The sequence below is a fragment of the Pseudophryne corroboree genome, chromosome 2 (genome assembly GCF_028390025.1).
Source record: "Pseudophryne corroboree isolate aPseCor3 chromosome 2, aPseCor3.hap2, whole genome shotgun sequence".
Lineage (NCBI taxonomy): Eukaryota > Metazoa > Chordata > Amphibia > Anura > Myobatrachidae > Pseudophryne > Pseudophryne corroboree.
Window position 1 is genome coordinate 933550824 of NC_086445.1, and position 26329 is coordinate 933577152.

The 26329-nt window shown below is 43.3% G+C and overlaps 1 protein-coding gene across 1 annotated transcript in view; it reads left to right on the top strand.

The window, feature by feature from the left end:
• CMSS1 (cms1 ribosomal small subunit homolog) overlaps window positions 1-26329 on the top strand; it is a 600650-nt gene that overhangs the window by 528626 nt on the left and 45695 nt on the right. Inside the window, exons 2-4 of the mRNA XM_063956255.1 lie at window positions 10299-10402; window positions 13541-13612; window positions 14695-14824. Of these exons, the coding sequence (XP_063812325.1) occupies window positions 10299-10402; window positions 13541-13612; window positions 14695-14824 (306 nt within the window). The remainder of the gene's footprint in view (window positions 1-10298; window positions 10403-13540; window positions 13613-14694; window positions 14825-26329) is intronic.

Genomic DNA, 26329 nt, shown 5'->3' on the forward strand with positions numbered 1-26329 from the left:
CACATCATAAACTTGTACAGGGAAGCTGCAGGGTATGTTATTCTGAGAGAGTAGGCAAATATGAGGTGAGGATGTGAAATTAAAAATGTCCTGAGATTTCTTTAATTGAGGCTGCAGAGAGGGGTGTGGTTCATAGGGTCAACCACACTTCGGTCAACAGTAACTAAGTCGACATCTAAAATAGGTCGACATGAGTGTTTTTGGATTGTAAAGTATGAAAAAGTAAAAATAAATTGTGAAAACTCATGTCGACCTTTTGTCTTGTCAACATAGAAACCCTGTCGACCTAATTCATGTCGACCAATAATGGTCGACCTAATGCATGTCAACACAAGTGTGGTCGAACTAGAGACTGGATACCTGCAGAGAGCAACCATTTCGCTTTATCCTGCAGTCTGTATAGTTAGTTTCCTTATACATTGCTATAATCGTGAGATTTATCAAACCTTCTTCAGAGAAAACACAGAGGTTTTGGGGGTCATTCTGAGTTGATCGTAGCTGTACTAAATTTAGCACAGCTACGATCAGGCACTCAGACATGCGGGGGGGACGCTCATCACAGGGCTAGTCTGCCCCGCATGTCAGTGCCAGCCACCCCCACAGAAATGAAAAAGCATTGCACAGCGGCGATGCTTATGCATTTAAGGAGTAGCTCCCGGACAGAGCAGCTCCTGCGGCTGGCCGGGAGAACTTCTTCGCTGCTCAGGATGCAGCTGCTGCGTATGACGTCATGCAGCCGCCACGGCCTGCCCCCTTAATGGTCCCCCTAAACGTTGGCTTAACGCTGTGGTCCAGCCCCCTCCCGCCCAGCGACCGCCTCTGCCTGTCAATCAGGCAGAGGCGATTGCTTGGCAACGACGGCCTCCGGCTGTCTTGCATGCGCCGGCGCACTGCGGCCCTGGCGCATGCGCAGTACTGACCCGATCGCACTGCTGCGATAAACTGCAGCGTGCGATCGGGTCAGAATGACCCCCTTTGTCCATGTCCTCTAATCAAATTCTAGTTATCAATTTCTGTGCTGGATAAATGATAGAATCTGATTAGTTGCAACACCAACACTTCTGCATTGTAGAAGATTTGATAAATCTCAACTAGGGAAGCCATTTTTTCAATCCTGGGTATCGGGATTGAAAAATGGTCATCCCCCACGCCCCGCCTCTCCTACCCATTCCGCAGACATATATAAACTTACAAAACTTCAGGGCCGGGTGGGTGGGAAACTTCATCCACGCAAGGTGAGTGCAGGTGGAGCAAGGAGGAGGCGGCGGGTGACTACCGCCTTACAATTGGGCTCAGCGGCTTTCTGACTGCGCAGAGTGACCTCACAGTCACAGGCCACACTGCGCTGGGAGAGCCGAGCAGCGACTGAGCGTCCTGAGGATGCTCAACACTGCCCGGCATTAATGATCCCGCAATCCGCAGCATTGGAGCTTCCAATCCCAGGATTGAATCCCGGCCTATTTTTGGCCTAAATCCCAGGATCCCGCCGATCCCGGTCCCAGGATTGGCCACCCTAATCTCAACCTTCAAAAAGTCTCCTGTCTACAATTGGGGTCTAATTGGGTGAGATTCAGTTATGTTCTCACTGACAGCCACTAGATGGCGCCCAAACAGAGCTATTCAATTGTTTTTCCATTCGGGCGCGCTGGCTGCCGACTTCTGCATTTCAGCTAAATGGCACTTTTCACGAATGTGACCAGCACTTTGGTCGGGTTTAGCTGCTTTACGCGGCTAAACCCAATCTCTATGGACGCAATCAGCGCGAAAACTGAAAACAAATGAATATCACCCCCACGATCTCCCGTCACTTTAGACGGTAGATCGGGCGCGATAAGCAATTGAATCTCCCCCTATATGTCAGTAGTTTCCTCCACAGATGATCCATTTAGGTGGATCCTCCCGAGTCCCAACCATTGCTTGACTATTTCTGATGAAGTCTAATTCCTGGCCATAGCAAGAGCTGCCAGGGCAATTATTTCTCCCACAAGCCATTTCATCTCTCAGTGCCGTGCTGGAGATGTCTGTATGCAGCGCTATGTGATGGGCTGCATTCCGTTCCAGCTCTGACATGGTAAAAGGATCGTTTTAGATACAGCACATTTAGACTCTTCTGAGAAGCCCTCGGTATATATTTGCAATGGTTACAGTTACTCAGCAATTTACAGTTAGCTGTAAATTGTTATTTATTATGGTGACCTTTCACTAATAAAATTCACAAGAGGAGATGTCCCAAATTAACAGGGTATGGCTTAGGGGTTATGCAGGATGAGATTAATGTGTGCATTGCAGCTACGGGCTATTAGTATTCTCATTTATTTATATAGTGCCACCAATTATGTACCACTGTACAGAGAATATTTGTCATTCACATCAGTCACTGCACCATTGACGCTTACAGTCTACAATCCCTTACACAGACACACGCAGGGATTTGTGTACTGAGGCTTGGAGAGAGATACAGTACCAACCAATCGGCTCCTGTCATTTTTCAAACACAGCCTGTAACATGGTAGTTGGCAGCTGATTGGCTGACTTTAACTCTCTCCAAGGCTCAGAACATAGGGCCTACTTCAGACCTGATCGCTGTGCTGCAAATTTGCAGAGGTCTGCGATCAGATAGTCGCCGCCCAGGGATAGTGAAAACCCGCCCCTTTCCAAGTGTGCGAATGCATGTGTACACCGGGTAAAAATTTGTCCAGACAGCGGACATCTGCAAATCCGTTCGCAACTCACTCGCCATCAAATGATTTGGGAAGCCCAAGACTTACTCCTACAGTGCGATACAAACAGGCTGACATCACACACCCGCCCTGAAAATGATTGGGAACGCCTGCGTTTTACCTGACACTCCTATACACCTAACAACCGAAATTTTCACACCATCCTGTTGCTGTTTAGCGATGAGCATTGCGGTGCATGCGCAGTCATTCGATAATCGGACGCTGTGCGAATTCGCACAACAGTGATCAGGTCTGAATAGGGCCCATAGAGCCCATGCTGGTAATTATTTAGTCAGCGGGCAAATAACGTACAAACATGTTTTTGGATTGTGGGAGAAAGTGGTGTTCAGTATATGGGAAATCCACTCAAATACGAGGACTCCATACAAACTCCACGCAGGTGAAATCATCTCTCAATGAAGCACACAACGATGATGGTCTGTAAGGAACAGTGATGCATTAAGCCAGTGATGACTTAACTGGAGAGTATCCTAATATTGGGGGTGATTCTAAGTCGCACACAAAGTGGCTGCAGCTGCGGGCAAAGTGGCTGTAGCTGCGGGCTAAGTGGCTGTAGCTGTGGGCAGCCGTGGGCAAAGTGGCTATAGCTGGGGGCAGCCGCGGGCAAAGTGGCTGTAGCTGCGGGCAGCCACGAAGCCTGATTTACTACGTTATGGAAGTGTGAGTATCTGTTTAACTAATACAGGGCTCATTCTCGTGAAAGCAGGAACCTGCGCTGTCAATTGATTTTACGCCAGCTGCCAGAACTGATGATATTAGTATTGCTACGCGCACCAGTCCCATGCTTGGTGCAAGAGATTACTGCTAATTAGTCCTCACATAAAGATTGTGACAGCCACATTTATGTTTTTATTTGTTTGCGTAGGGTTATGTTAATGCTTATTATTACTGTGTGTTACTAGATAGAACCTTTCATTATGTATAGGATAAATATTAGTTTGTTGTTGGCCCTTTTGTGATTTCATTTTTGTTTTGTTTTATCCCATATACAGAGCCCTGTGCACAGATCTGTTTTTTATTTAATCCACACAGATAGGGCTCAGGATGTGGGTGTAATTGGATGTAACCTAATTGGCAGTAACACAGCAATGCTTACCGTTACCCACTGTGCTGCCAAATCGCGGATTGTCGATAAACCTTGTAACTTTGGTAAATGTGCAGCTTGCCCAGTAGTACCTTCCTCACAGCAAGATTTCCAGACAGAAGGTCCAGTCTTTATCCTGTATATACAGTTCTTTGGTACTTATTATCTGTCACTGTCTCTGCACCATGCCAACTATTATTATTATTATTATTATTATTAATACATTACTCTGTCATTTTCAGAAACTATTAACTAAGTGAAATTTTATGAAACATGTCTATATAAAATGCATTTTTATTATATCATTGTTATTATTGGGGGTAATTCAGAGTTGAACGCAGCAGGAAACTTGTTAGCAGTTGGGCAAAACCATGTGCACTGCAGGGGAGGCAGATATAACATGTGCAGAGAGACTTAGATTTGGGTGGGGTGTGTTCAAACTGAAATCTAAATTGCAGTGTAAAAATAAAGCAGCCAGTATTTACCCTGCACAGAAACAAAATAACCCACCCAAATCTATCTCTCTCTGCACATGTTATATCTGCCCCCCTCTGCAGTGCACATGGTTTTGCCCAACTGCTAACAAGTTTCCTGCTGCGTTCAACTCTGAATTACCCCCATTGTGTCCAGTAGTCGTGTTGGAGCTACTGTATAGTGCATTACAGGAAAAGAGCGAGTTCACTTTCCAGTTATACTGTAATACGATATGTGTAAAAATTCCAGTCACTAACCCGTGGTCACCAGATATTCTATACATTGCTGAGATACCACTGCCAGGAGTTTTTATATGCTGAGCTTCGTGACTTCCACTAGGAATGTTGCGATTATTGGGGGTCATTCCGAGTTGATCGCTAGCTGCTTTCGTTCGCTGTGCAGCGTTGAGGTAAAAAAAACGGCACTTCTGCGCATGCGCGAAGTCATATTACAACGAACGATGTAGTTTCACACAAGGTCTAGCGAAGCTTTGCAGCCGCACTGCTGGCCGCAGAGTGATTGACATGAAGTGGGCGTTTCTGGGTGTCAACTGACTGTTTTCATGGACTGTTCGTAAAAACACAGGCGTGCCAGGAAAAACGCAGGCGTGGCTGGGCGAACGCAGGGCGTGTTCGTGACGTCAAAACAGGAACTGAACAGTCTGAAGTCATCGCAAGCTCTGAGTAGGTATTGAGCTACAATAAAACTGCACAAAAAAATTATGCCGCCGCCGCTCTGCGATCCTTTCGTTCGCACTTCTGCTAAGCTAAAATACACTCCCAGTGGGCGGCGGCATAGCGTTTGCACGGCTGCTAAAAACTGCTAGTGAGCGAACAACTCGAAATGACCACCATAGTCCCTCTTATTGTAATCTTCTGTCTGCTTACCTCCAGACATCCAGGAGAGAAATTGTGGCAAACATTGGTCATGACCCAATCCGGCCGAACCAGGCCCCCTCTATTCTCTATCCACCGTCTTACAGACCCTCCCTCCCATTGGCAATACCTATCCATTTGGTCCAGCCCAAGTTTCGGATCTACTCATAAAAGTCGAGAAGACTATTTAGAGTATGTCAGGGGCCTGAAACGATCCTTCCTAATGCTTTGTGTGTCAGAAAAATCTTAATGGCGGCAGAATTCTTGATAGGCTGTGGTAGCAGAATCGAAGCACCGAGTCTTGAGCACACTGTCCCTGTTCATGTGTTTTTATTTAAGCAACGTACTGTATATATATTAAGATTGTGCAGCAATTACGATGCCAGTACACTGTAGCTATGATAAACTCTTCGGTTAGTGCTGTGGGCTGATAACTTTTGTTATGTTAAGAAGGGTTTAGTATTCCGTTTTTATTTATTCCTATTTTTATACAAATGGCTGCTAATCCAATATACAACCAGCGTGGTATGCGTCTGTCAGGAAGGTTACATTGTCACCTCTCTGACTAGAATGTTCCCAACATACAAGAAAAGCTTTAATTGCCCCAACCACCATTATAACGGAGGGTTGGCTCTAATGCGCACTACACACTGGGCGATAACACTGCAAGATATGAACGATCTCGTTCATTAATGAACGAGATAACGTTCATATCTGTCAGTGTGGAGGCATCAGCGATGAACGATGCGCGGCCCCGCGCTCGTTCATCGCTGGTGCCACGTCGGCTGTGCATGCAGGCCAATATGGACGAGATCGTCCATATTTGCCTGCACGTCTACGGAGCCGGGTGACGGGGGGAGTGAAGAAACTTCACTCCCCCCGCCGCCGGGTCGCCCGTCTGCCGTATCGGCGGTTGGGCAGCTCGGCAGCACATCGCCGAGTCTGTAGGGCCCATAAGCCCTCTGCCCTGAGAGTTGGTTGCACAATATTTCCTGTTGCTACAGACCCTCAGTCAGATATTGCATTTGCCCAGCCACATATTATGCTAGGTGGGACAGAAAGATCTACAGTATCACAATCCAAAATGTAGCAAGTGGACCCCAGTGTAAATGTGTGCTGTATTATGCTGCCTCCACTATACTAGCATTGGTGGGACAGGAAGAGCCTGTGGCATGTAGCCAGGGTCTAATTATTTGTATTGCAAGCTGCCCATACAATGAGTGACTTTCAGGGCCTGATCAACCAATAGGCTGATCAGACTGCAGCCTGGAGCGCTGGGTCCTGGGGGAGGTGCAGCGGACTTCACATGCATCAAGACGTCAAGCGCCGTACCCGCCCGCGCTCCCAGAGCCGCTGCAGCTGTTAAAGAATATAGCGGCCCTGTATTAGCCTAGGGCGGCTGGAACCCTTAATCAGGCCCTGGTAACTTTTATTCCTACATACTCATCTGAGCTTGTGGCAGGACCATCACATTGCAGGTGGGAAATTTGGTTCATTAATGGGATCTGTCCTTCGTGACACCACTGATTACAATCTATCACAAGTCATCTTACTAAACCATAGGGATTTATTTTTCCCCGGATGGCCACACATCTTCCTATTATTTACTCATACATTTTATTGATGTTTTTTAGTTTCTAAAAAAAAAAAATAGCAAATGCTTATCTCCCTTTTCTGTAATCTTTGGAGCAGATCCTCATAATAAATAGCCCCACTACTGTACTTCAACAATGCCGCAAGCCACCGATTCCCCACCTGATGTATGATTGCAAATATGCTTTAATAAATAGATCCATTAGTATTTTGTATGTTTAGTTTGTACATAAATAAAATAACAGTATATTTTTGCATTGTTATTTAATAGACTACCTGCTGTGCAATGGGTGTTGATGCTGCAGTAGTCTCTGCTAACTCCCTACACCAATAGATTTAAATGCGTCCAATAATGACTTCAGCTAAGATTCATACATAAACTGTAACGTTAATGTTCTAAGGTGGGGTTCTATGAGCTTGGGGGGTAATGGTCTTAAAATTGGGGTATTTTAATATGTTCTTTAACTAAATGAAAAAAATAAAAAATAAGTTCCACTACTTATAACTCCAGTTTATAATCCAAAAATATTGGCATTTTTTATAAATTAATTTACCCCCATTTTACGGACAGTTTAGTTTCACTTGTTAGGTACCTCTCTTCCAGTTTTATAGATTTCCCACCTTAGAGCATGGCGCACAGATTACATCAACTGACAATCATTCTGTTGTCGTGTATTATACTAAAAAAGTTTATGATTCCGCACCAGTCCCACACAAATTAAATAAATAGTTCGGACCAGAATTATATGTATTAGAGAGTAATTCTCTGATGAAACACCTGGTGGTGCACCCAGAGTCAGACAAGAAGCTAAGACCAAATATTTACAGAAGACTCTTGTGTGGGTGCTCTATGTGTTTATGTAGATATGGTAAGTGTTAAAACATAACGTTTATTATGAGTAGTTAAAATAGGTTCAATATCCACTAATCCACCATAGGATCAACATACAAAAAAACAATCACAAAACAAAAACCATCCCCATAGGATGTCTACAAATTCATAAAATGTAGACTATGTTCTGGTTGGTCTATATATATTAGTTAGACAATGTTTCTATGGACATAGAATTAGGTGAAAACATATTTTACCAATAACAGACCTTATAGTGGGAGATCCCACCGGTGTTTGTATTAAGATTGGCACGCACACAGGACTTATTTGGAATTTCATAGGGACCAATGGTTACATTGTCAGAATGATTATTGGCCCTCATTCCGAGTTGTTCGCTCGCAAGCTGCTTTTAGCAGCTTTGCACACGCTAAGCTGCCGCCTACTGGGAGTGAATCTTAGCTTAACAAAATTGCGAACGAAAGATTAGTAGAATTGCGAATAGACACTTCTTCGCAGTTTCTGAGTAGCTCCAGACTTACTCGGCATCTGCGATCAGTTCAGTCAGTTTCGTTCCTGGTTTGACGTCACAAACACACCCAGCGTTCGCCCAGACACTCCTCCGTTTCTCCAGCCACTCCCGCGGTTTTCCCAGAAACGGTTGCGTTTTTTCGCACACACCCATAAAACGGCCAGTTTCCGCCCAGAAACACCCACTTCCTGTCAATCACACTCCGATCACCAGAACGAAGAAAAAACCTTGTAATGCCGTGAGTAAAATACCTAACTGCATAGCAAATTTACTTGGCGCAGTCGCACTGTGGACATTGCGCATGCGCATTAGCGACTAATCGCTCCGTTGCGAGAAAAAAATAACGAGCGAACAACTCGGAATGACCCCCTATATTTTTAACAGAATATTTTTGTCATTGATGAGACGCACATAATCTTATTTACGGTGATGTCCATAAATACGTCCCAATACGGTGTATTGATAACTCTACTCATTGCGAAAGAGCAATTGTGTTTTTTCATCACATGGATCACTACCTTTCTGAATCTGACCTAGTTGCATTTAGATCTGATTGTGGATGCAGTAATTTTGTATGATACAACCTATTCTTAACACACACTTCAGACTATAAACTCATCTCTCTCCTTCAAACCTGAACTTATTCTGTGGACTCTCATCTACGATTCAGAGGAGCAATCCTAGGTCTAACGTGGACAGTAGATCCACATTTTCTTACCTTCAAATATACTCAATAGGTGCACTCTCATTGGTGAGTCGCTAATTCTGTCTGCTTTTTACTACCATACCTCACCGCATGAGCCCAATCTCATCCAATCTTGGAAGCAAAACGGTGATGGGCTGGGTCAGTATCTGAAGGGGGGACCCTCAGAGAATACCTAGTTTAGTAATTTGAGACCTATCCCGGCCTAATACCATGAGCAGGATCACCACATTTTCTTCCTTCCAATCTTTTGGCGAATCCTTTGAAATATCAGAGCAGTCCCCAGAGGTGTAATCCAGTTATTGAGAGGTAGAGACAACACACAGACGTATCTTTGAGCTCTCGCATGAAAACAATGTACTCTTGATAGATGAGGTCTGACTTGTGTCTGACTTATTCAGGTCCCATTAAGACAAGCTCTGCTTGTGCTGGTAAGGCAGAAGATTGATGTATGACGATAGTGTCTACATCCCTCTGCCAGGCTTGATATAGACCAACCAGAACATATTCTACATTTTATGAATTTGTAGACGTCTTATGTGGATGGTTTTTGTTTTGTGTTTGTTTTTTTGTATGTTGATCCTATGGTGGATTAGTCGATATTGAACCTATTTTAACTACTCATAATAAACGTTATGTTTTAACACTTACCATATCTACATAAACACATATAAGAGTGCACCCACACAAGAGTCTTCTGTAAATATTTGGTTGTGTATTATACGTAAGTATTGAAATATATGAATGTTTTGTGCAGTTTACATGGCGTTAGTGTAGTAATTAGTTTGCCATCATCAGAAAGTGAAACGCATGTGACGGTGTTATTTACATGAGCTGCAAGGTTACAACTTTCCCTCATTCATCACCGCTAGATTCCTGCTCCTTATCCTATTTCTGCTCAAGTGAAGGTGAAGTGGCCTCCGGAGCTGGTCAGATGACATGTAATGAAGATGGAATATATTCCTAGAAATTCTCTCCCTTCTCCTATTCATTACTATAGTTCTGGAGCGATTAATAAGAAACCCCAGACATTATATAAATGTGCATTGACTACATTTATTATTTACGTTATATAAGTCTTCTTGAACACTTGTCTTGAGGGTATGCAGTTACGTTGCCGACATTCAGAATGTCAGTATATTCATTATGTCAACTTTGACAAAATGTTGACATGTTTAAAATGTCAACATTATGTATGTCTACATTATGAATATATGAGCGTTAGGGTAAAATGGTACTGTCGACATGGAGACCCTATCATCATTCTGAATGTTGACAGTCAGAATATGTCGGGATCCTGAAAGTCAACCTTGTATACTACACCCATACGTCCCAACATATGGGTTTATAAATGAAGGACTGTCTGAAAAAGGGGAATGGCCTTGTGGGGAAGGGGGCGTAGCCTAATGGCACATATGTGATATGTATATAACAGAATAAATGGCATGCTTTCATTTCTTCATCTAGAACCTGCGGATGATATAAAAAGTCAGGAAAGCGATGGTGAGCCGACCCCAAAAAAGAGCAAGAAGGTGACTTCAGAACGGTCTTCTAAAAAGAAAAAGAAGCAGGTAATCTATGACTACAGCACGTACTAGGGGTCTGTCATTGGTGGCAGCTGTACCCTGACGGGTATCATACCTTATCACTGCATAATGTGTCAACAATGATTTTTCATCTTTGTAACAGTGGCTAAGATAGAAGCCTCCTCATTCCACTACACTATAAGTGATTTCTAAACCACAGTCCTAATATCCATATGGGGTCTATGAACAGGTATTATGCACTGCTGTTGACACTTATTGCAGAACTGAGAAAGGTCCATCCATTTGTTAGGCATAGCTGCCTGCTCTCCCAGATTTTTGGGGAGTTTGGGGGAGTTCTCCCAGGATAGTGGGGAAGACTACTGCATATTGCTCACTTCTCTTGTGAAGTGGGCGGGGCAATGGGCGTCATCACGCGATTCGCCATGAATCACGTCATCACCGCCCTGCTCCATGAGCCATAATGTTGTGAAACACAACAAAACATGGTGGCGTGCAGGGCTGCCTGGATTTCACACACAACGAATCACCCAAAGTACTAACTGCAAAAGTCAATAATTATGCCGGGTGCCAACCTTTATCGGTGCTTCAATACAATTAGGGTAAGCAAATCTCCTACCATCCATGCTGACACATAAGAAAGATGATGATGACAGTAGCTATCAGAACTGAGATCGGAAAACTTTGAGTTTTTGGAGCTTGATAAATAGCACAATCGCCAGGTACTTTGGTGCGCTCCAAAACTGTCATTACCTCAGGTGGTATCTGCAGAGTGTGTTGTAGGCTTCATGAACAGGGACAGCTTAGGTTGGTGGAAATACGGTTTCCACATTGTTGTTCAGAGTTCTGCTAATCGGGAAGCATTAGATATCCCAATGTCGTGATCCAGGCGCTCAGCATACCGGCTTCGGAATACCAACAACTGTTCTCCCTCTTGGGGTGTCCACTCTCCCTCTTGGGGTGTCCATGCCGGGTGTGGATCATTAGACTGTGTCTCGGTCGACAATGTTTAGGTCGACCACTATAGGTCGACAGTCACTAGGTCGACACGGTTGGAAGGTCGACAGGGGTTCTAGGTCGACATGTGCTAGGTCGAGAGGTCAAAAGGTCGACATGAGGTATTTGGGGTTTTTTGTGTCGTTTTCTTCGTAGAGTGACCGGGAACCCCAATTAGTGCACCATGTTCCCTTGCATGGCTAGCTTCGCTCACCATGCTTCGGGATTACTGTTCCAATTGTAGTCCACATGGATTGTTAAGTATGAAAAAGAAAAAAAAATGTGGAAAAACTCAAGTCGATCTTTTGACCTGTCGACCTAGTGAGTGTCGACCTATAGTAGTCGACCTAAACATTGTCGACCCTAGACAGTGTCGATCTTCAGACTGGATCCCGTCCACGCCACCCCTGGAGGGAGAATAGTGTGGCGCATGTATCGTGCCACTGTGCCCGCAGGGTGGCGAGAGCAGGGAGCCCTCAAGGGGCCCTTTTGCACTCACCCCACTGCCGGAATCCCGGAGCCGGTATTCTGGGCATCGGGATTCCAACAGCCGGGATATCGTAGTAGACCCCTGCTTATCACACGTCTGTAGTATTTATATTACAGACAAATTATTTTTCAAGGTCTGCTCACTAGTTTCAGTGTGAATTCCAGACTCCTCATTCTTAAGTAAATCTTCCGGCCGAATACATGCTAACAAAAAAAAAAAGCTGCTCTCTCCATTGATATTTTATATGTAAGCGGAGGACGTGATGGCTGGAACACTTGGTATTTAGGAAACACACCCGTGTTATAAAACATACATGTGGTTTTGTGCTCCTTCGTAAAATGTTTCTATAGGCCCAGAGCTACAGATCTTCATTTCACATGCACGAGATATAGCCATCCCCCACCGTGTGACGCTATAAAGCTGATGACAGATTTTCCTTAAAGGTTCATTTACTTTTCTCCTTTCACCAAGTAAGCTAAATCGAGCCACAGGACTTCCTCTGGGACCGTACCGTAATGTCGCCGGACACGTGCCAGAAAATGCAGGCCAAGACTATTTTATTTACAATAAAATCAGGTTTGATCGTCACACTTAACCTGGGTTTATATCAGAAACTTGTAGCTCATTTTCCAGGAAGTTTATGTCTTCCATCAGTAATGTGGAGGGGTGAGACTGACCCATATCATTGGAATGTAAATGCTGCTGTAATGGTGTCCGTTTTCCATCTGGATCCCTCCAGGCCAAAACCTATAATATTTTCCAACATGAAACTGACACAGGAAACTGTTTTAACAATCTACGCTGCAAACATAAATGGAAGAGCTATTGCAGATGATACGTATGTGCCAAATCGGCACGCTTCCTATTATTGCTTATTAGGAAAATCCACTTACCATATCACCAGATGTGACAGATTACAGGAAGACAAGCCAGATACATGTAAAGCCGTTGTTTATCCCAGAATCCATGTACTTGATCTCACACACAGTATGCTGCTTTTCTAATGCTGTAGTTACAGCTGCTGCAATATTTATGTTTAGTGTGACATAGTGCATGTACATCAGATGTGTCTGTGATACTACTAGCCTATTCTCCTGGAATATTGTAGAGTTCTCCTGGCATCAGACAACCCTTCTGGTTACTGTGATGATGCAATTAATTGTGCATTGGGGCCCTGCCTTCCACACAACGGCACGTTGCAGCTGGGGCAAAATGGCGCAGTCCACAGCAGCACACCCCCACTGTTGCCAATGGGACCTCCCACTCCAAAGTGTGGGTTATTTTGTTTCTGTGCAGGGTAAATACTGGCTGCTTCATTTTTACACTGCAATTAAGATTTCAGTTTAAACACACCCCACCCAAATCTAACTCTCTCAGTACATGTAATTTCTGTCCCCGTCCCCCCCTTGCTGTGCACATAGGTTTGCCCATTAGAGAACAATTTTGTTGCTGCGATCAGATCTGAGTTAGACCCACACTTACCGGGAAATGCATGCAGTCTAGGGGAGGGGGACCTCTTCATTTTGTCTTTGGTCAGGGCAGGATGAATTAAGAGAGACAAACCTATAATTTGGAGAAGGAGGCCCATGAAAAGGACGAGGCATGGATAACACATGCAATGGTTCTGAAAGAAAAATATTATTTTTGTACTATTTTGCTAAATGTTTTTATTTCTGTAGGGTAAGGAATGCATCCTGAGTACACCAGAAGTGAAGGACGAGGCCACAAAGAAAACCAGAAAAAGGAAGAAGGTACAGTATACAGATTCCACAGATTATTCTTACTGCTTGGATGGGTAAAGAGTAACGTTTATGGTAAAAGTAAATGGTGTGTGCTAATAGACAGTACTATAACAATACAGCTCTGTTATGTACCAGGGTACACATTCAGAGCTGCAGCACATTCTGCTAAAGTGGGTGCAGATGCGGCTGTATGAGAGGTTTCTGATGATTATCTGAAAGGATGGTTTGCCACCCGTCATAGGAAGGTGCTTGCAGGCAAAAAAGATGTCACATTATCACCAACCATCTCCCCAGCTGTTTCATTTTTGTATTACAATTTGGTCATTAAATCCTCATTTATGTGATGAGGTTGATCAGAGCAGTCTTTATATGTCATATTTTGGCATTTTAACTACATTGGTTTATGTATACGCGTGCAGATACTTTCCTTGTACTGTCTCCCAAGTGGTGTATCCTCCCTCATGTGAGTGCAGAGTACTGCAGAGAGAGCCCCTGTATAGCATGGAATGCCCATGTCTATCCAATTCCTCCTGTCAGAAGAGGATCAATGCTCCTGCATTAGACGTCACTGTAGCGCTCATGCGCATTCCCTTTCTATTGCCAGTAGGAACGAAGTACTAAGTGCCAGTGTGGGGTCTGTGCTGCCATTCCAATGGAGACAGAGTGCTTGTACTGCAACATGTAGAGAGAACCCCAGTATGTCCCCAGGTGCTTGGCCACGCCTACTAGTGAGGTGCTCGATGGACCTCTGACAGCTCTGAGGTGTAGTATGGTGTTGCTAATAAGGCATCTTGCTCATCTCAACAGTCACTAGAGCTGCCATTGTCTGTCTTCTCTTCACAATAATCCCTTTACCCCCATCCAGAGCTCTTCTATCATTTGTGTTGATCTGCAATAATAATCCTCTCACAGTACATTAGCTTGGTTATGTGACAAACTGGCAAAGTAAAGTTGTCCAGGTCTGAGAGCGGCTCTGTGTGTCCAACATGCACATCCATCTGTGCTAAGTACTGCACAATTAAACCAAGGATATTTTTAAAGTTAAAGTCCCTACTGCTGTGTAGTTCTATGAACGACTTATCTAATTTCAGAAGACAATAACGGATGTCCTTGCAACATCTGCACCAAAAGCTGGGACACCAGAAGACCTACAGAAGCTTGTGGTGCAACATTACGGCAAGACAAGGTCACAGATTGAGTTGGAGGACCTAAAACTGCCAGGTATGGCGAAATGGCTTGCTGAAAGCCACTACTTCCCTAAAACATAAATCCCAGCTGTTCTGATTTGAGGTCTCAGTCCCACTGTCCTGTCCGCTGACGTGTGTGTTCCAAAGTTGGAAAGTTGGATGGTATTTCCCACTCACCACTGACCTACATAAAGTAGTGAATGGGTGTCAGACAGACCTGCTAATGGTGCATGCCAATAATTGGCTGTTCGGAGGGGAGAAGTCTGCATGGGATCGGCATAAGGATATCCTTACAAAGTGGCTAAGGAACAGCTTGGCGCTTTACAAATAGAAGCCACGCCCCGGGGGGGGGGGGGGGGGTCTGCGCCTGTGTCGTTCCTATTGTGACGAACCCACTGGGACTGATATGCTGGGCAGTATGCTTTATCATGTTTCAACATGGGCAATATTGAAGTATAAATCTGATCCTGTAGAGGTTAATAAACACACAGTGGCCTATGTACTGGGCCTAGGAGATAAACAACATACTAACCAACCAGCTCTTTACTGTCATTTTTCAATCCCAGCCTGTAATATGACAGTTATGAGCTGATTGGCTGGCACTTTATCTCTGTCCACATATTTATCCCCATGGTTTTAATACATAGACCCCACAGAAAGGTAGCTATTTTATGGGCTGAAGTATGAACACTACCGATCAATTGCTCATGTTAAGTTAATGGAGTGAAAAAGGGAGGTACTAAATGTATACACAACCACCCCCACACCACCGTGTGTGGACTGGTGTGTATACCCCTGGGCGCTGGTTCCTACCAGGAAGATGGAGATCAAATATCAATGCGGACTGCTGCTCCTAATAAAGGATAATTGCAATCCTCACAAAAACCAAAAGAAAACACACTGACTACAGGGGTGTGACACCCTGTAGAAAATCAAGAGCGCTGTCCGCACTGATAAAGGAGACTATTTACTATACAATTAAAATATTGACAATAACAAATTGTTAACAATTTTTATTAAAAATGAATAAAATTTATTAAGTAGTACAACCTGACTGGCCTTCAATCAGCCTATATAATGCGTAATTAATATCATGATATAGACAATTCATATACAACCATTATTATGGCTATGTGTTACTGAAATTATGAGGCTTAGAATTTGATGCAACTATAATTCATAATGTCCACTTGTTGGAAGATGAAAAGGCTATAAATGGCGTTCCAAACACTGAGTGTGTTTGGAGGTCCTCAGTTCTTTAAATGTTCCAATTTGAACATGTGTGCACACATATAGCAATTTAATGAATAGTTACCATCCACGGATAGTATGGGTTCACCTCCAGGATAATGAATTAATGCTGTGACAGTCCCGAGTTCTGAATTCGGGACTGTCACAGCATTAATTCATTATCCTGGAGGTGAACCCATACTATCCGTGGATGGTAACTATTCATTAAATTGCTATATGTGTGCACACATGTTCAAATTGGAACATTTAAAGAACTGAGGACCTCCAAACACACTCAGTGTTTGGAACGCCATTTATAGCCTTTTCATCTTCCAACAAGTGGACATTATGAATTATAGTTGCATCAAATTCTAAGCCTCATAATTTCAGTAACACATAGCCATAATAATGGTTGTATATGAATTGTCTATATCATGATATTAATTACGCATTATATAGGCTGATTGAAGGCCAGTCAGGTTGTACTACTTAATAAATTTTATTCATTTTTAATAAAAATTGTTAACAATTTGTTATTGTCAATATTTTAATTGTATAGTAAATAGTCTCCTTTATCAGTGCGGACAGCGCTCTTGATTTTCTACAGGGTGTCACACCCCTGTAGTCAGTGTGTTTTCTTTTGGTTTTTGTGAGGATTGCAATTATCCTTTATTAGGAGCAGCAGTCCGCATTGATATTTGATCTCCATCTTCCTGGTAGGAACCAGCGCCCAGGGGTATACACACCAGTCCACACACGGTGGTGTGGGGGTGGTTGTGTATACATTTAGAACGCTAGTAGGTGATTCCATTTAGTTAATTGCATCTTGGGCAGCAAGGAACGCTGGGAACTGTGCAATATGGCAGCTTTAAAATGTATAGCTGAACGGTTAGAAAGACGTAGCGTATATCTGAAGGGATCAGATGAAGTATTACCCATGGAAAGGGATGAGAATTCAGATGATATGCACGGTCTGTTCAATAGATTGGAAAATCTCTGTATTGAGGAAACGAGGCATTGGTGGGATCAGGTATCATTGCAGAAATACCTGGATCAAGGCTTGATTCCTAGAGGACTGAGGATTTTAAAAACCTCCACTTTTAAAGAGGATAAACAGTTTTCAGATGAATGGAATGCGATATTGGATAACTGTTCCATAAATCTGATGAAGCTGTTGGTCAAATATAGGGAGGAAAAAGTCAATGGGATACAAAAAGAGATTGAGAAAACCCATGACTTATTAAAACCATTCTCTGAGGATAAGGGGTTTAACGATAGAGACCTTAGAGTCAATCGTAAAGTGGAGGATTTTGAAAAAACCCTGGTCCTCAGGAAAAATAATAAATTAAATCGGGATAAGTTGGATTACCAAAAGGGTGAGATACATACCTTTAATAGAAAAAGGGAGAATATGTTTGAATATAGGCCTTCTCAAAGAGAGCTGGGAGCCATTAAAAAGGATACACAAAAGTTTGATTATAGGCCACACCAGTATAGGGAAGCAAGAACCCATTCAGGTCATAGAGAGTCAAGGGGTTATAGGAGTCAGGGTGAGGAGAATTGTGAATTTCTGGCAAATAGGAATAGATACGGTATTCTATCACGACCCAACAATATCAGATCCCCAGCCATACATCCCAAATGGAATAGAAGAGACCCAGGGAATGATGAGCGGATAGATGTGGGAGTTAGAAATAGACCATCTTATAATGCTCACGTAAGTACGGATAATTTTTTGGAGGACAGCCACAGATTTCAAAACCGTCCATACAAAAAGTACGAAGGAGTAGGGTGGTCAGGGAAAAGACAAAGAGAGCAAGAGTTAGAGGAAAGAGAGGGGGAAAGAACAGGTCAAGTAAAAAACATGAAACTGAAGTAAAAGGAAAAGGGGTGTTTAATTTATCTTCAAAAAAACTGAATGATGATCAGCTAAGACTATTGGAAAAGGGTCTAAATTTTGCCCCCGCCCAAAAGCCCAACTTGTTCGAATTGTTCGTTGATTTGAATAGATACATCAGGACCCTAAGTAGGAAGCGATATTTCGCGATAAAAAACATGAAGAAAAGAGGTGATGAAGGGATCCCGATTATATTGGATCAAGAGGACCATTTAATGGTCAATATACTTGAATCACTGGCGGAGGAATCAATGAATAATTCGAATGAGGGGGCTTATATTAAAATATATGATGCGAGTGAAACTACTAAGTTCAAAAATAAGTCTGAGTTTTATCCGTTGGCATACAGAGGACCATACATTGAGAGTTTTTACAAATCTACTTTAGAACAGTTTAGGGTGATGTGTTATAAATCTGACAAACAATCGCTGAAGGACAATCTAAATAGACAGGAACGATCAGCATTAAAAACGTTGAAGGGAGATTCTTCCTTGACTATCAAACAAGCTGACAAGGGCGGTGGGGTTGTGGTAATGGACACAGTCATGTATTTGGCAGAGGCAAATAGACAACTGGGTGATGCCAGCCTGTATTCTAGGTTAACCCACAACCCCACCGCCCAGTTCCAGGAAGAACTGAAAATTTTGTTAAAAAAGGCATTGGATGCAGGTGCTATATCCAGGGAAACACAACGTTTTTTGTTTTGTGAGAACCCGGTGGTTCCTACATATTATTGTTTGCCTAAGGTGCATAAAACGTTAGTGAACCCGCCCGGACGCCCTATCATCGCGGGTGTGGACTCACTGACAAGTAATTTATCATTTTTTATAGATAGTTTTTTACAGGGTTATGTTAGTCAACTTAAATCACACATTAAAGACACTACTTTTTTCTTAAATTTAATTAAAACTATTAAATGGCAGACTAATTATTGTTTTATCACATGTGATGTAGAATCACTTTATTCAAATATTGAACACCAATTAGGGATCGAAGCTGTAGAATTTTATTTGGCAAGAGATCCCAACATAGGGGAGGAATTGAGAGGGTTGATTTTGGAAGGTATCAGATTCATATTACAACACAATTATTTTATTTTTGATAAACGGTATTATTTACAGTTGAGGGGGACGGCCATGGGGACCAGATTTGCTCCGAGTTTCGCCAACCTGTTCATGGGGCGGTTCGAGGAACAACATGTATGGGGCGGCGGTCTCGGGGCGAATCTGGTCCTCTATGGCCGTTTCATAGATGATTTGTTTTTTGTTTGGGAGGGGAGCACAGAGTCAGCGGAGTCATTTATTGTCAGTCTTAATCAAAATAAATTTGGGATTAAATTCACGGGACACTGTCACCCCACACAGATGACTTTTTTGGATATAGCGCTAAAAATTGAAAATGAGAATATAGTAACCAGCACGTATATTAAGGAAGTAGACCAGAATCGGTATTTACACTATAAAAGTAGTCATTTACAGCGATGGAAAGATAACATACCCAAGGGCCAGTTCCTTCGTATAAAAAGGAACTGCTCCTCTAATGAAGGGGCGAAAGAACAGATGGAATCCATGTATGGGGCATTTTTGACTCAGGGCTATCCAAAATATGTGTTGGACAAAGCCTTGAAGGAAGTAGAAGGGCTAAAGAGGGACACCTTATTGGATACTACCGGATCCAATGTCAGGAAAAATCTGAATAAAATGAAGATAGATAGGACAACAAGGTTTGTAACAAAATACAATACGAGTGCATATGAGATAAAAAAGATCATAAAAAAGAACTCCTCCTTTTTAAAATTGGATGAAGTACTGAATGCCAACCTAGAGCTCAGCGAACAGGTCATTTTCCGAAAGTCGGATAGTCTAAAATCTGCACTAGCACCTAGTTTTTTCAATAGACCATGTGAGAAGCCCGTATTATTAGGAACACAAGGGGGACAAATTGATACATGGTTACCTAAACCACCGAGTGGATTCCATAAGTGTGGTAGAATAAATTGTGTAACATGTAAACACACAGCCAAAAAAACGACACAATTCTCCTCAAATGTTTCAGGTGAAAAATTCAATATAAAAGGATTTTTGAACTGCAGGTCCACATACGTTATTTATGTATTGCAGTGCGGTTGTGGAGCACAGTACGTGGGGCGTACCACCCGGGCGCTCCACGTTAGGTTTATGGAGCACCTACGACAGATAAATAAAAGAGTAGGGAATACTCACCTTTATCGTCACATATTGGAATGTGGGGAGGGGTTAAGTGAGAAATTAAATATTATGGCTATTGAACAGATAGCAGTAACCAATAGGGGGGGGGATAGGTTTAGGAGGCTGTGCAAAAAGGAGGCATTTTGGATTTTTAACCTCAAGACTCTGATTCCCCAGGGTCTAAACGATTCAGTCGAGCTAAATAAAATTTAACTCCAGCCTTTTTCTCGTTTCGAATTATATGAGTATAAAATTATACTATTATTTATATATATATACAGTTAGTGCACGGTTCCTTGTGGCACCGAAAGATGGAGATGGAGACTATGAATTTTATGTATCTTATATGGTTAGGCAGATGTACTATAAATATGAAGTGTTTTGAAAATAGTACTTCTACCTGTGGTCGGGAGAGATATGTGTATATATATATGAAATAAATTACAATGCGTTTTTTATGAGCATGATTTATTATGATTTCTTGCTAAAATATAAGAAAACATGTAAACATGTGATAGAATTGAGATTAATAATTAACTGCAGCAATCATGTGAGGCACGACAACCGAATTTGGCTAAAAATGAGGCTTAGATATATTACGATTAAGATCTAAGAGTTTATGAAAGAGAGGCTTGATGTAAACTTCCTGACTCATAAACGAGGCTTGGATTGTATGGTAGGAACATCCTATTCCATATGAGAGTGAGGCTTGACAGGCAATTCCAAAATGGCCACTGGAGTCTATTTAAGAAGCCAAGTGAAAATGAGGCTTGGAACGCACGCCGGAGTGCGCATGCGCGGACGGCCGCGGGAATTACAAATCAGAGAGGCTATATAAACACAGCCCGACGAGCTCGGTCATTTCAAACTGAGGAAGCCGCTGAGAGGACTTAGAAGGCGGAGAAACGCGTTTTTGAGTGACCGGTATCCAGGATATTCATCTCCAATCACCGACTGAAACACCGTCGTGTGGTTTGATACCTATCAGTGCACCTGCAATTTGGGCTGACTGCCAGCAGAGGGAGCCCGAGCACTGTGGATGAGTCCCCACTGACATCTTCTCCAGATATTCTGCAACTGACGGTCAAGCACCAGCAGAGGGAGTTTCTGAATTCGGGACTGTCACAGCATTAATTCATTATCCTGGAGGTGAACCCATACTATCCGTGGATGGTAACTATTCATTAAATTGCTATATGTGTGCACACATGTTCAAATTGGAACATTTAAAGAACTGAGGACCTCCAAACACACTCAGTGTTTGGAACGCCATTTATAGCCTTTTCATCTTCCAACAAGTGGACATTATGAATTATAGTTGCATCAAATTCTAAGCCTCATAATTTCAGTAACACATAGCCATAATAATGGTTGTATATGAATTGTCTATATCATGATATTAATTACGCATTATATAGGCTGATTGAAGGCCAGTCAGGTTGTACTACTTAATAAATTTTATTCATTTTTAATAAAAATTGTTAACAATTTGTTATTGTCAATATTTTAATTGTATAGTAAATAGTCTCCTTTATCAGTGCGGACAGCGCTCTTGATTTTCTACAGGGTGTCACACCCCTGTAGTCAGTGTGTTTTAAAAAGGGAGGTAGCCTTGCACTTTAAAGTCACCGGCTATTCAATTGTACTCCCGTTTTCAACCAAGATGCCCCCCCCCATTGACTTGCTGGACTTGTATTCTTGTTAATACAGTATATTGGTTTGTTTCTCAAAATGATTCATATCATGAGTAATATGTTTTTTCTGTGTGGCTACATTTCATTCCTCATATATAAAACCACAGAAAAGGTAAAACAAAACTTCACTTTTGGGCCACGCAGATGTCAGTGTGTGGTTGCGATGTAAGTATAGGGTTCTCCAGCCAGGCTCTTGTGTGTTTGAACTTTGTGTGAACCAGGGGGAGAAACATAAGGCACGTACATTTCTGCTCATGGTTTTTTTTTATAAATGGTGTAGGTTATTTCCAGGAATAATCTATGTTACATGATATTTCATGTAAAGTCGGGATCCGTCTTCTATTTTGAACAAAATAAAAGGTTAATTATTCTATACTTATTTATGTTTGCCATTGCTCCTTAGAGGATAGTTGATTTATTCATAACGGAGTTTGTTTGGCCTAACAGTGACCTAGTTTGCTTGGCTGTGTGATCTTATTGGAAGTGTAAGTGACCACAGGCACTTGTCCTTTCTTCATCAGTCACTAGTCATCAACGCAGACTTGTGGTAGCCTTAGAGATTTGTTTGTCGGCTACAGCATAATAGGGGGTCATCTTACTGCCGCATTGTCTGACAGTTGTGTACCTCGCGGTAAAACAAAAAAGATTTATTTTTTTGTGATATTTAGCAGAATTTAAATTTCTGTTTTTTTTTTATTATAGCTGATTGGACTGTATTACACTTCAGTTTAATGGTGAGGGGTAAACATAGAAATAAAATATGGCGAATACTGTACTGTGCCTCTTTTGAATGGACATAGCTAGAAATACATTACTAAGTCATTGTTTTTATGAATAATTATATTTTCCCTATTTGGCCATTGGAAATGTTTGTTATTCGGTGATAATGCTGCATGAAGTATTTACGGACACTTTCCCAAGCTTATATATGGGATATTGTACTCCCTTCTGCAAATTGTAATGAACTATAGACAATGAGTTCTGTGACCATATAAAAGTGCAATGCCTTTGGCCAAATGCTGTATTACAGATTACAGAAGTCCAGGGGGGTCTTCTAATATCCATAATAAGTTATATAGGGGTACATTATTCCTGATAATGCACATTATTCCTAATAAACACTGTGCTGATGACATAAAAACATAGTTGCCAACAGGGTGTGTGGTTCCGAAATAGGGGCAGTACAGGGGCATGCCCTGCCAACCGCTTTTACAATGCCCACATTTACCAGCATTATAAAGCGGGCCGGCGGGACTATGATGACACAATTCAATGCGAATTGCGCATCTCCCCGCCCATTTTTCCGTAGTGAGTAGGGTGTGCAAGCAGGGGTGAGCTGGATTCGGGAGACTTGCCCACTTTTCTGGGTGACCAAGAGAGCCACCCAATTTTCGGGAGCCTCGCGCCCATTCCAGGAAAGTAGGCAAGTATGCATCAAAATGTATCTTATAAGCAATGATATCAGCTTTCAGCTTATACAGGTATTATTTAAAGTTGTTTATAAGGGCTACATAATCTCAGGGGTGGCCGCAAATTTGGGTAGCCAATGCTGACAGCCTGCTAATGTACCCCAGGATATCAGGGTTATCCAAAGTCTCATTTACCAATAGGGGGTCATTCCGAGTTGATCGCTAGCTGCTTTGGTTCACTGCGCAGCGATCAGGCACAAAATTGTCACTTCTGCGCACGCGGCGCAATTCGCACGCGCGTCGTACTAATGCAACAAACTATGTAGTTTCACACAAGGTCTAGCGAAGCATTTCAGTCGCAGTGCTCGCCGCAGAGTGATTGACATGAAGTGGGCGTTTCTGGATGTCAACTGACCGTTTTCAGGGAGTCTTCGGAAAAATGCAGGCGTGCCAGGAAAAACGCAGGCGTGGCTGGCCGAACGCAGGGCGTGTTCGTGACATCAAAACAGAAACTGAATAGTCTGAAGTGATTGCAAGCGCTGAGTAGGTCTGGAGCTACTCTGAAACTGCACAAAAATATTTTGTAGCCGCTCTGCGATACTACCGTTCGCACTTCTGCTAAGCTAAAATACACTCCCAGTGGGAGGCGGCATAGCGTTTGCACGGCTGCTAAAAACAGCTAGCGAGCGAACAACTCGGAATGACCCCCAAGATTCAATGTGTTGCGTGTTCAGAGATTCTCTTCTACAGATCACTGTTGTTACGCATGTTATTTTCTCATACATCCTAGAGGATGCTGGGGATGCTTCAAGAACCATGGGGTATAGACGGGATCCGCAGGAGACATGGGCACACTATAAGACTTTGAATGGGTGTGAACTGGCTCCTCCCTCTATGCCCCTCCTCCAGACTCCAGTTAGATTCTGTGCCCAGTGAGACTGGATGCACACTGAGGAGCTCTCCAGATTTTCTCAGAAAAAGACTTATATTAGGTTTGTTATTTTCAGGGAGACCTGCTGGCAACAGGCTCCCTGCATCGTGGGACTGAGGGGAGAGAAGCAGACCTACTTCTTCTGAGTTCAAGGGCTCTGCTTCTTAGGCTACTGGACACCATTAGCTGCAGAGGGTTCGATCACTTGGTACGCCTAGCTGCTTGTTCCCGGAGCCTCGCCGTCACCCCCCTCACAGAGCCAGAAGACAGAAGCCGGGTGAGTATGAGAAGATCAGAAGACTTCAGTGACGGCAGAAGACGGCGTTTGAGGTACCGCGCATGCTCCCACACATAACTCGGCGGTGCAGGGCGCAGGGGGGGCGCCCTGGGCAGCATGAACACCAGAAACGCCACTGGCATAAGTTATAACAGTGTCACTAGTTAAGGGACCCCCACCAGTATAAAGATAATTTTAAGCGGGACTGAAGCGCGCCATGTAGTGGGCGGCTCTTAGCCCACACAGCTCTGACCAGCGCCATTTTCTCTTCACAGAAGCTGCAGAGACGCTGGCCCTGACCTCCCCACTGCTGTACAAGTAACAGGGTGCAAAACGGATGGGGTGGCACAAGTGATTTGGTGCTAAATTATATATATAGAAAGCGCTAACAGGTCTGGGCAGTCTTGTTACTTGCTTCAGTACCGGGATAGGCGCTGGGTGTGAGCTGGCAGAACTCTCTCTGTGTCTCTCTTGCAGGCTTTATTGTGGGTCTGTCTTCTATAGCCCCAGTGTGGTTGTGAGTGTCGGTACGTGTGTGTCAACATGTCTGAGGCTGAATGCTCTTCCCAGGAGGAGGCTGGAGTGGGGACAGAAAATACTGTGAGAGTGGCCGTGTCGGCACCGCCGACGGATGATTGGGTGAATATGTTGAGTGTTTTAAATGCAAATGTGACTAGGCTGACTAAGAGATTTGATAAATCTGAGTCTAAGAACTAGACGTGGAGGAAATCCATGGAAGATGCTTTGTCACAGACCCCTTCAGGGTTACAGAAACGTGCATTTACCCAGATAGCAGATACAGATACCGACACGGACTCTGATTCCAGTGTCGACTGTAGTGATGCCAGATTACATCCAAAACTGGCTAAGAGTATTCAGTACATGATTGTGGCGATAAAAGAAGTATTACATATCACTGAGGACCCTGCTGTTCCTGATACTAGGGTCTGTATATTTAAAGGAAAGAAACCTGCGGTAACATTTCCTCCCTCTCATGAACTGAACGCACTTTTTGAAAAGGCTTGGGAAAATCCTGACAAAAAGATACATGTTCCCAAAAGAATTCCAGTGGCATATCCGTTCCCCTCTGGGGACAGGGAAAGGTGGGAGTCAATCCCCATGGAAGACAAAGCTTTATCACGTCTATCCAAAAAAGTGGCACTTCTGTCCCCTGACACGGCAGCCCTAAAGGATCCTGCGGATCGTAAGCAGGAAAATACACTAAAATCCATTTATGTCACTACATGGTCGCTACTCAGGCCTGCCTTTGCTTCGGCATGGGTGAGTAGCGCTATTGAAAAGTGGGCAGATAACTTGTCATCTGATATAGATACCCTAGACAGGGATAGTGTGCTTTTGACTCTGGGTCATATCAGGGACGCTGCAGCATATTTAAAAGAAGCTGCGAGGGATATTGGCCTTTTGGGATCAAGGGCCAATGCCATGGCAGTCTCAGCAAGGAGAGCATTGTGGATTCACCAATGGAATGCTGACGCTGACTCTAAGAAGGCGATGGAGTCTCTACCGTTTAACGGTAGGGTCTTGTTTGGTGACGGCCTCACTGACCTGGTGTCTACGGCTACCGCGGGTAAGTCTTCATTTTTACCTTATGTTCCTGAACAGCAGAAGAAATCGCCTCACTATCAGATGCAGTCCTTTCGGCCCAATAAATTCAAAAAAGGACGTGGATCCTCCTTCCTTGCTGCGAGGGGGAGAGGACGGGGAAAAAGGTCACAGGCTGTGGCAAGTTCCCAAGAGCAGAAGTCCTCTCCGGCTTCTACCAAATCCACCGCATGACGCTGGGGCTCCTCTGCGGGAGTCCGCACTGGTGGTGGCACGTCTCCAACTCTTCAGTCAGGTCTGGGTGCACTCGGACCTGGATCCTTGGATAGTA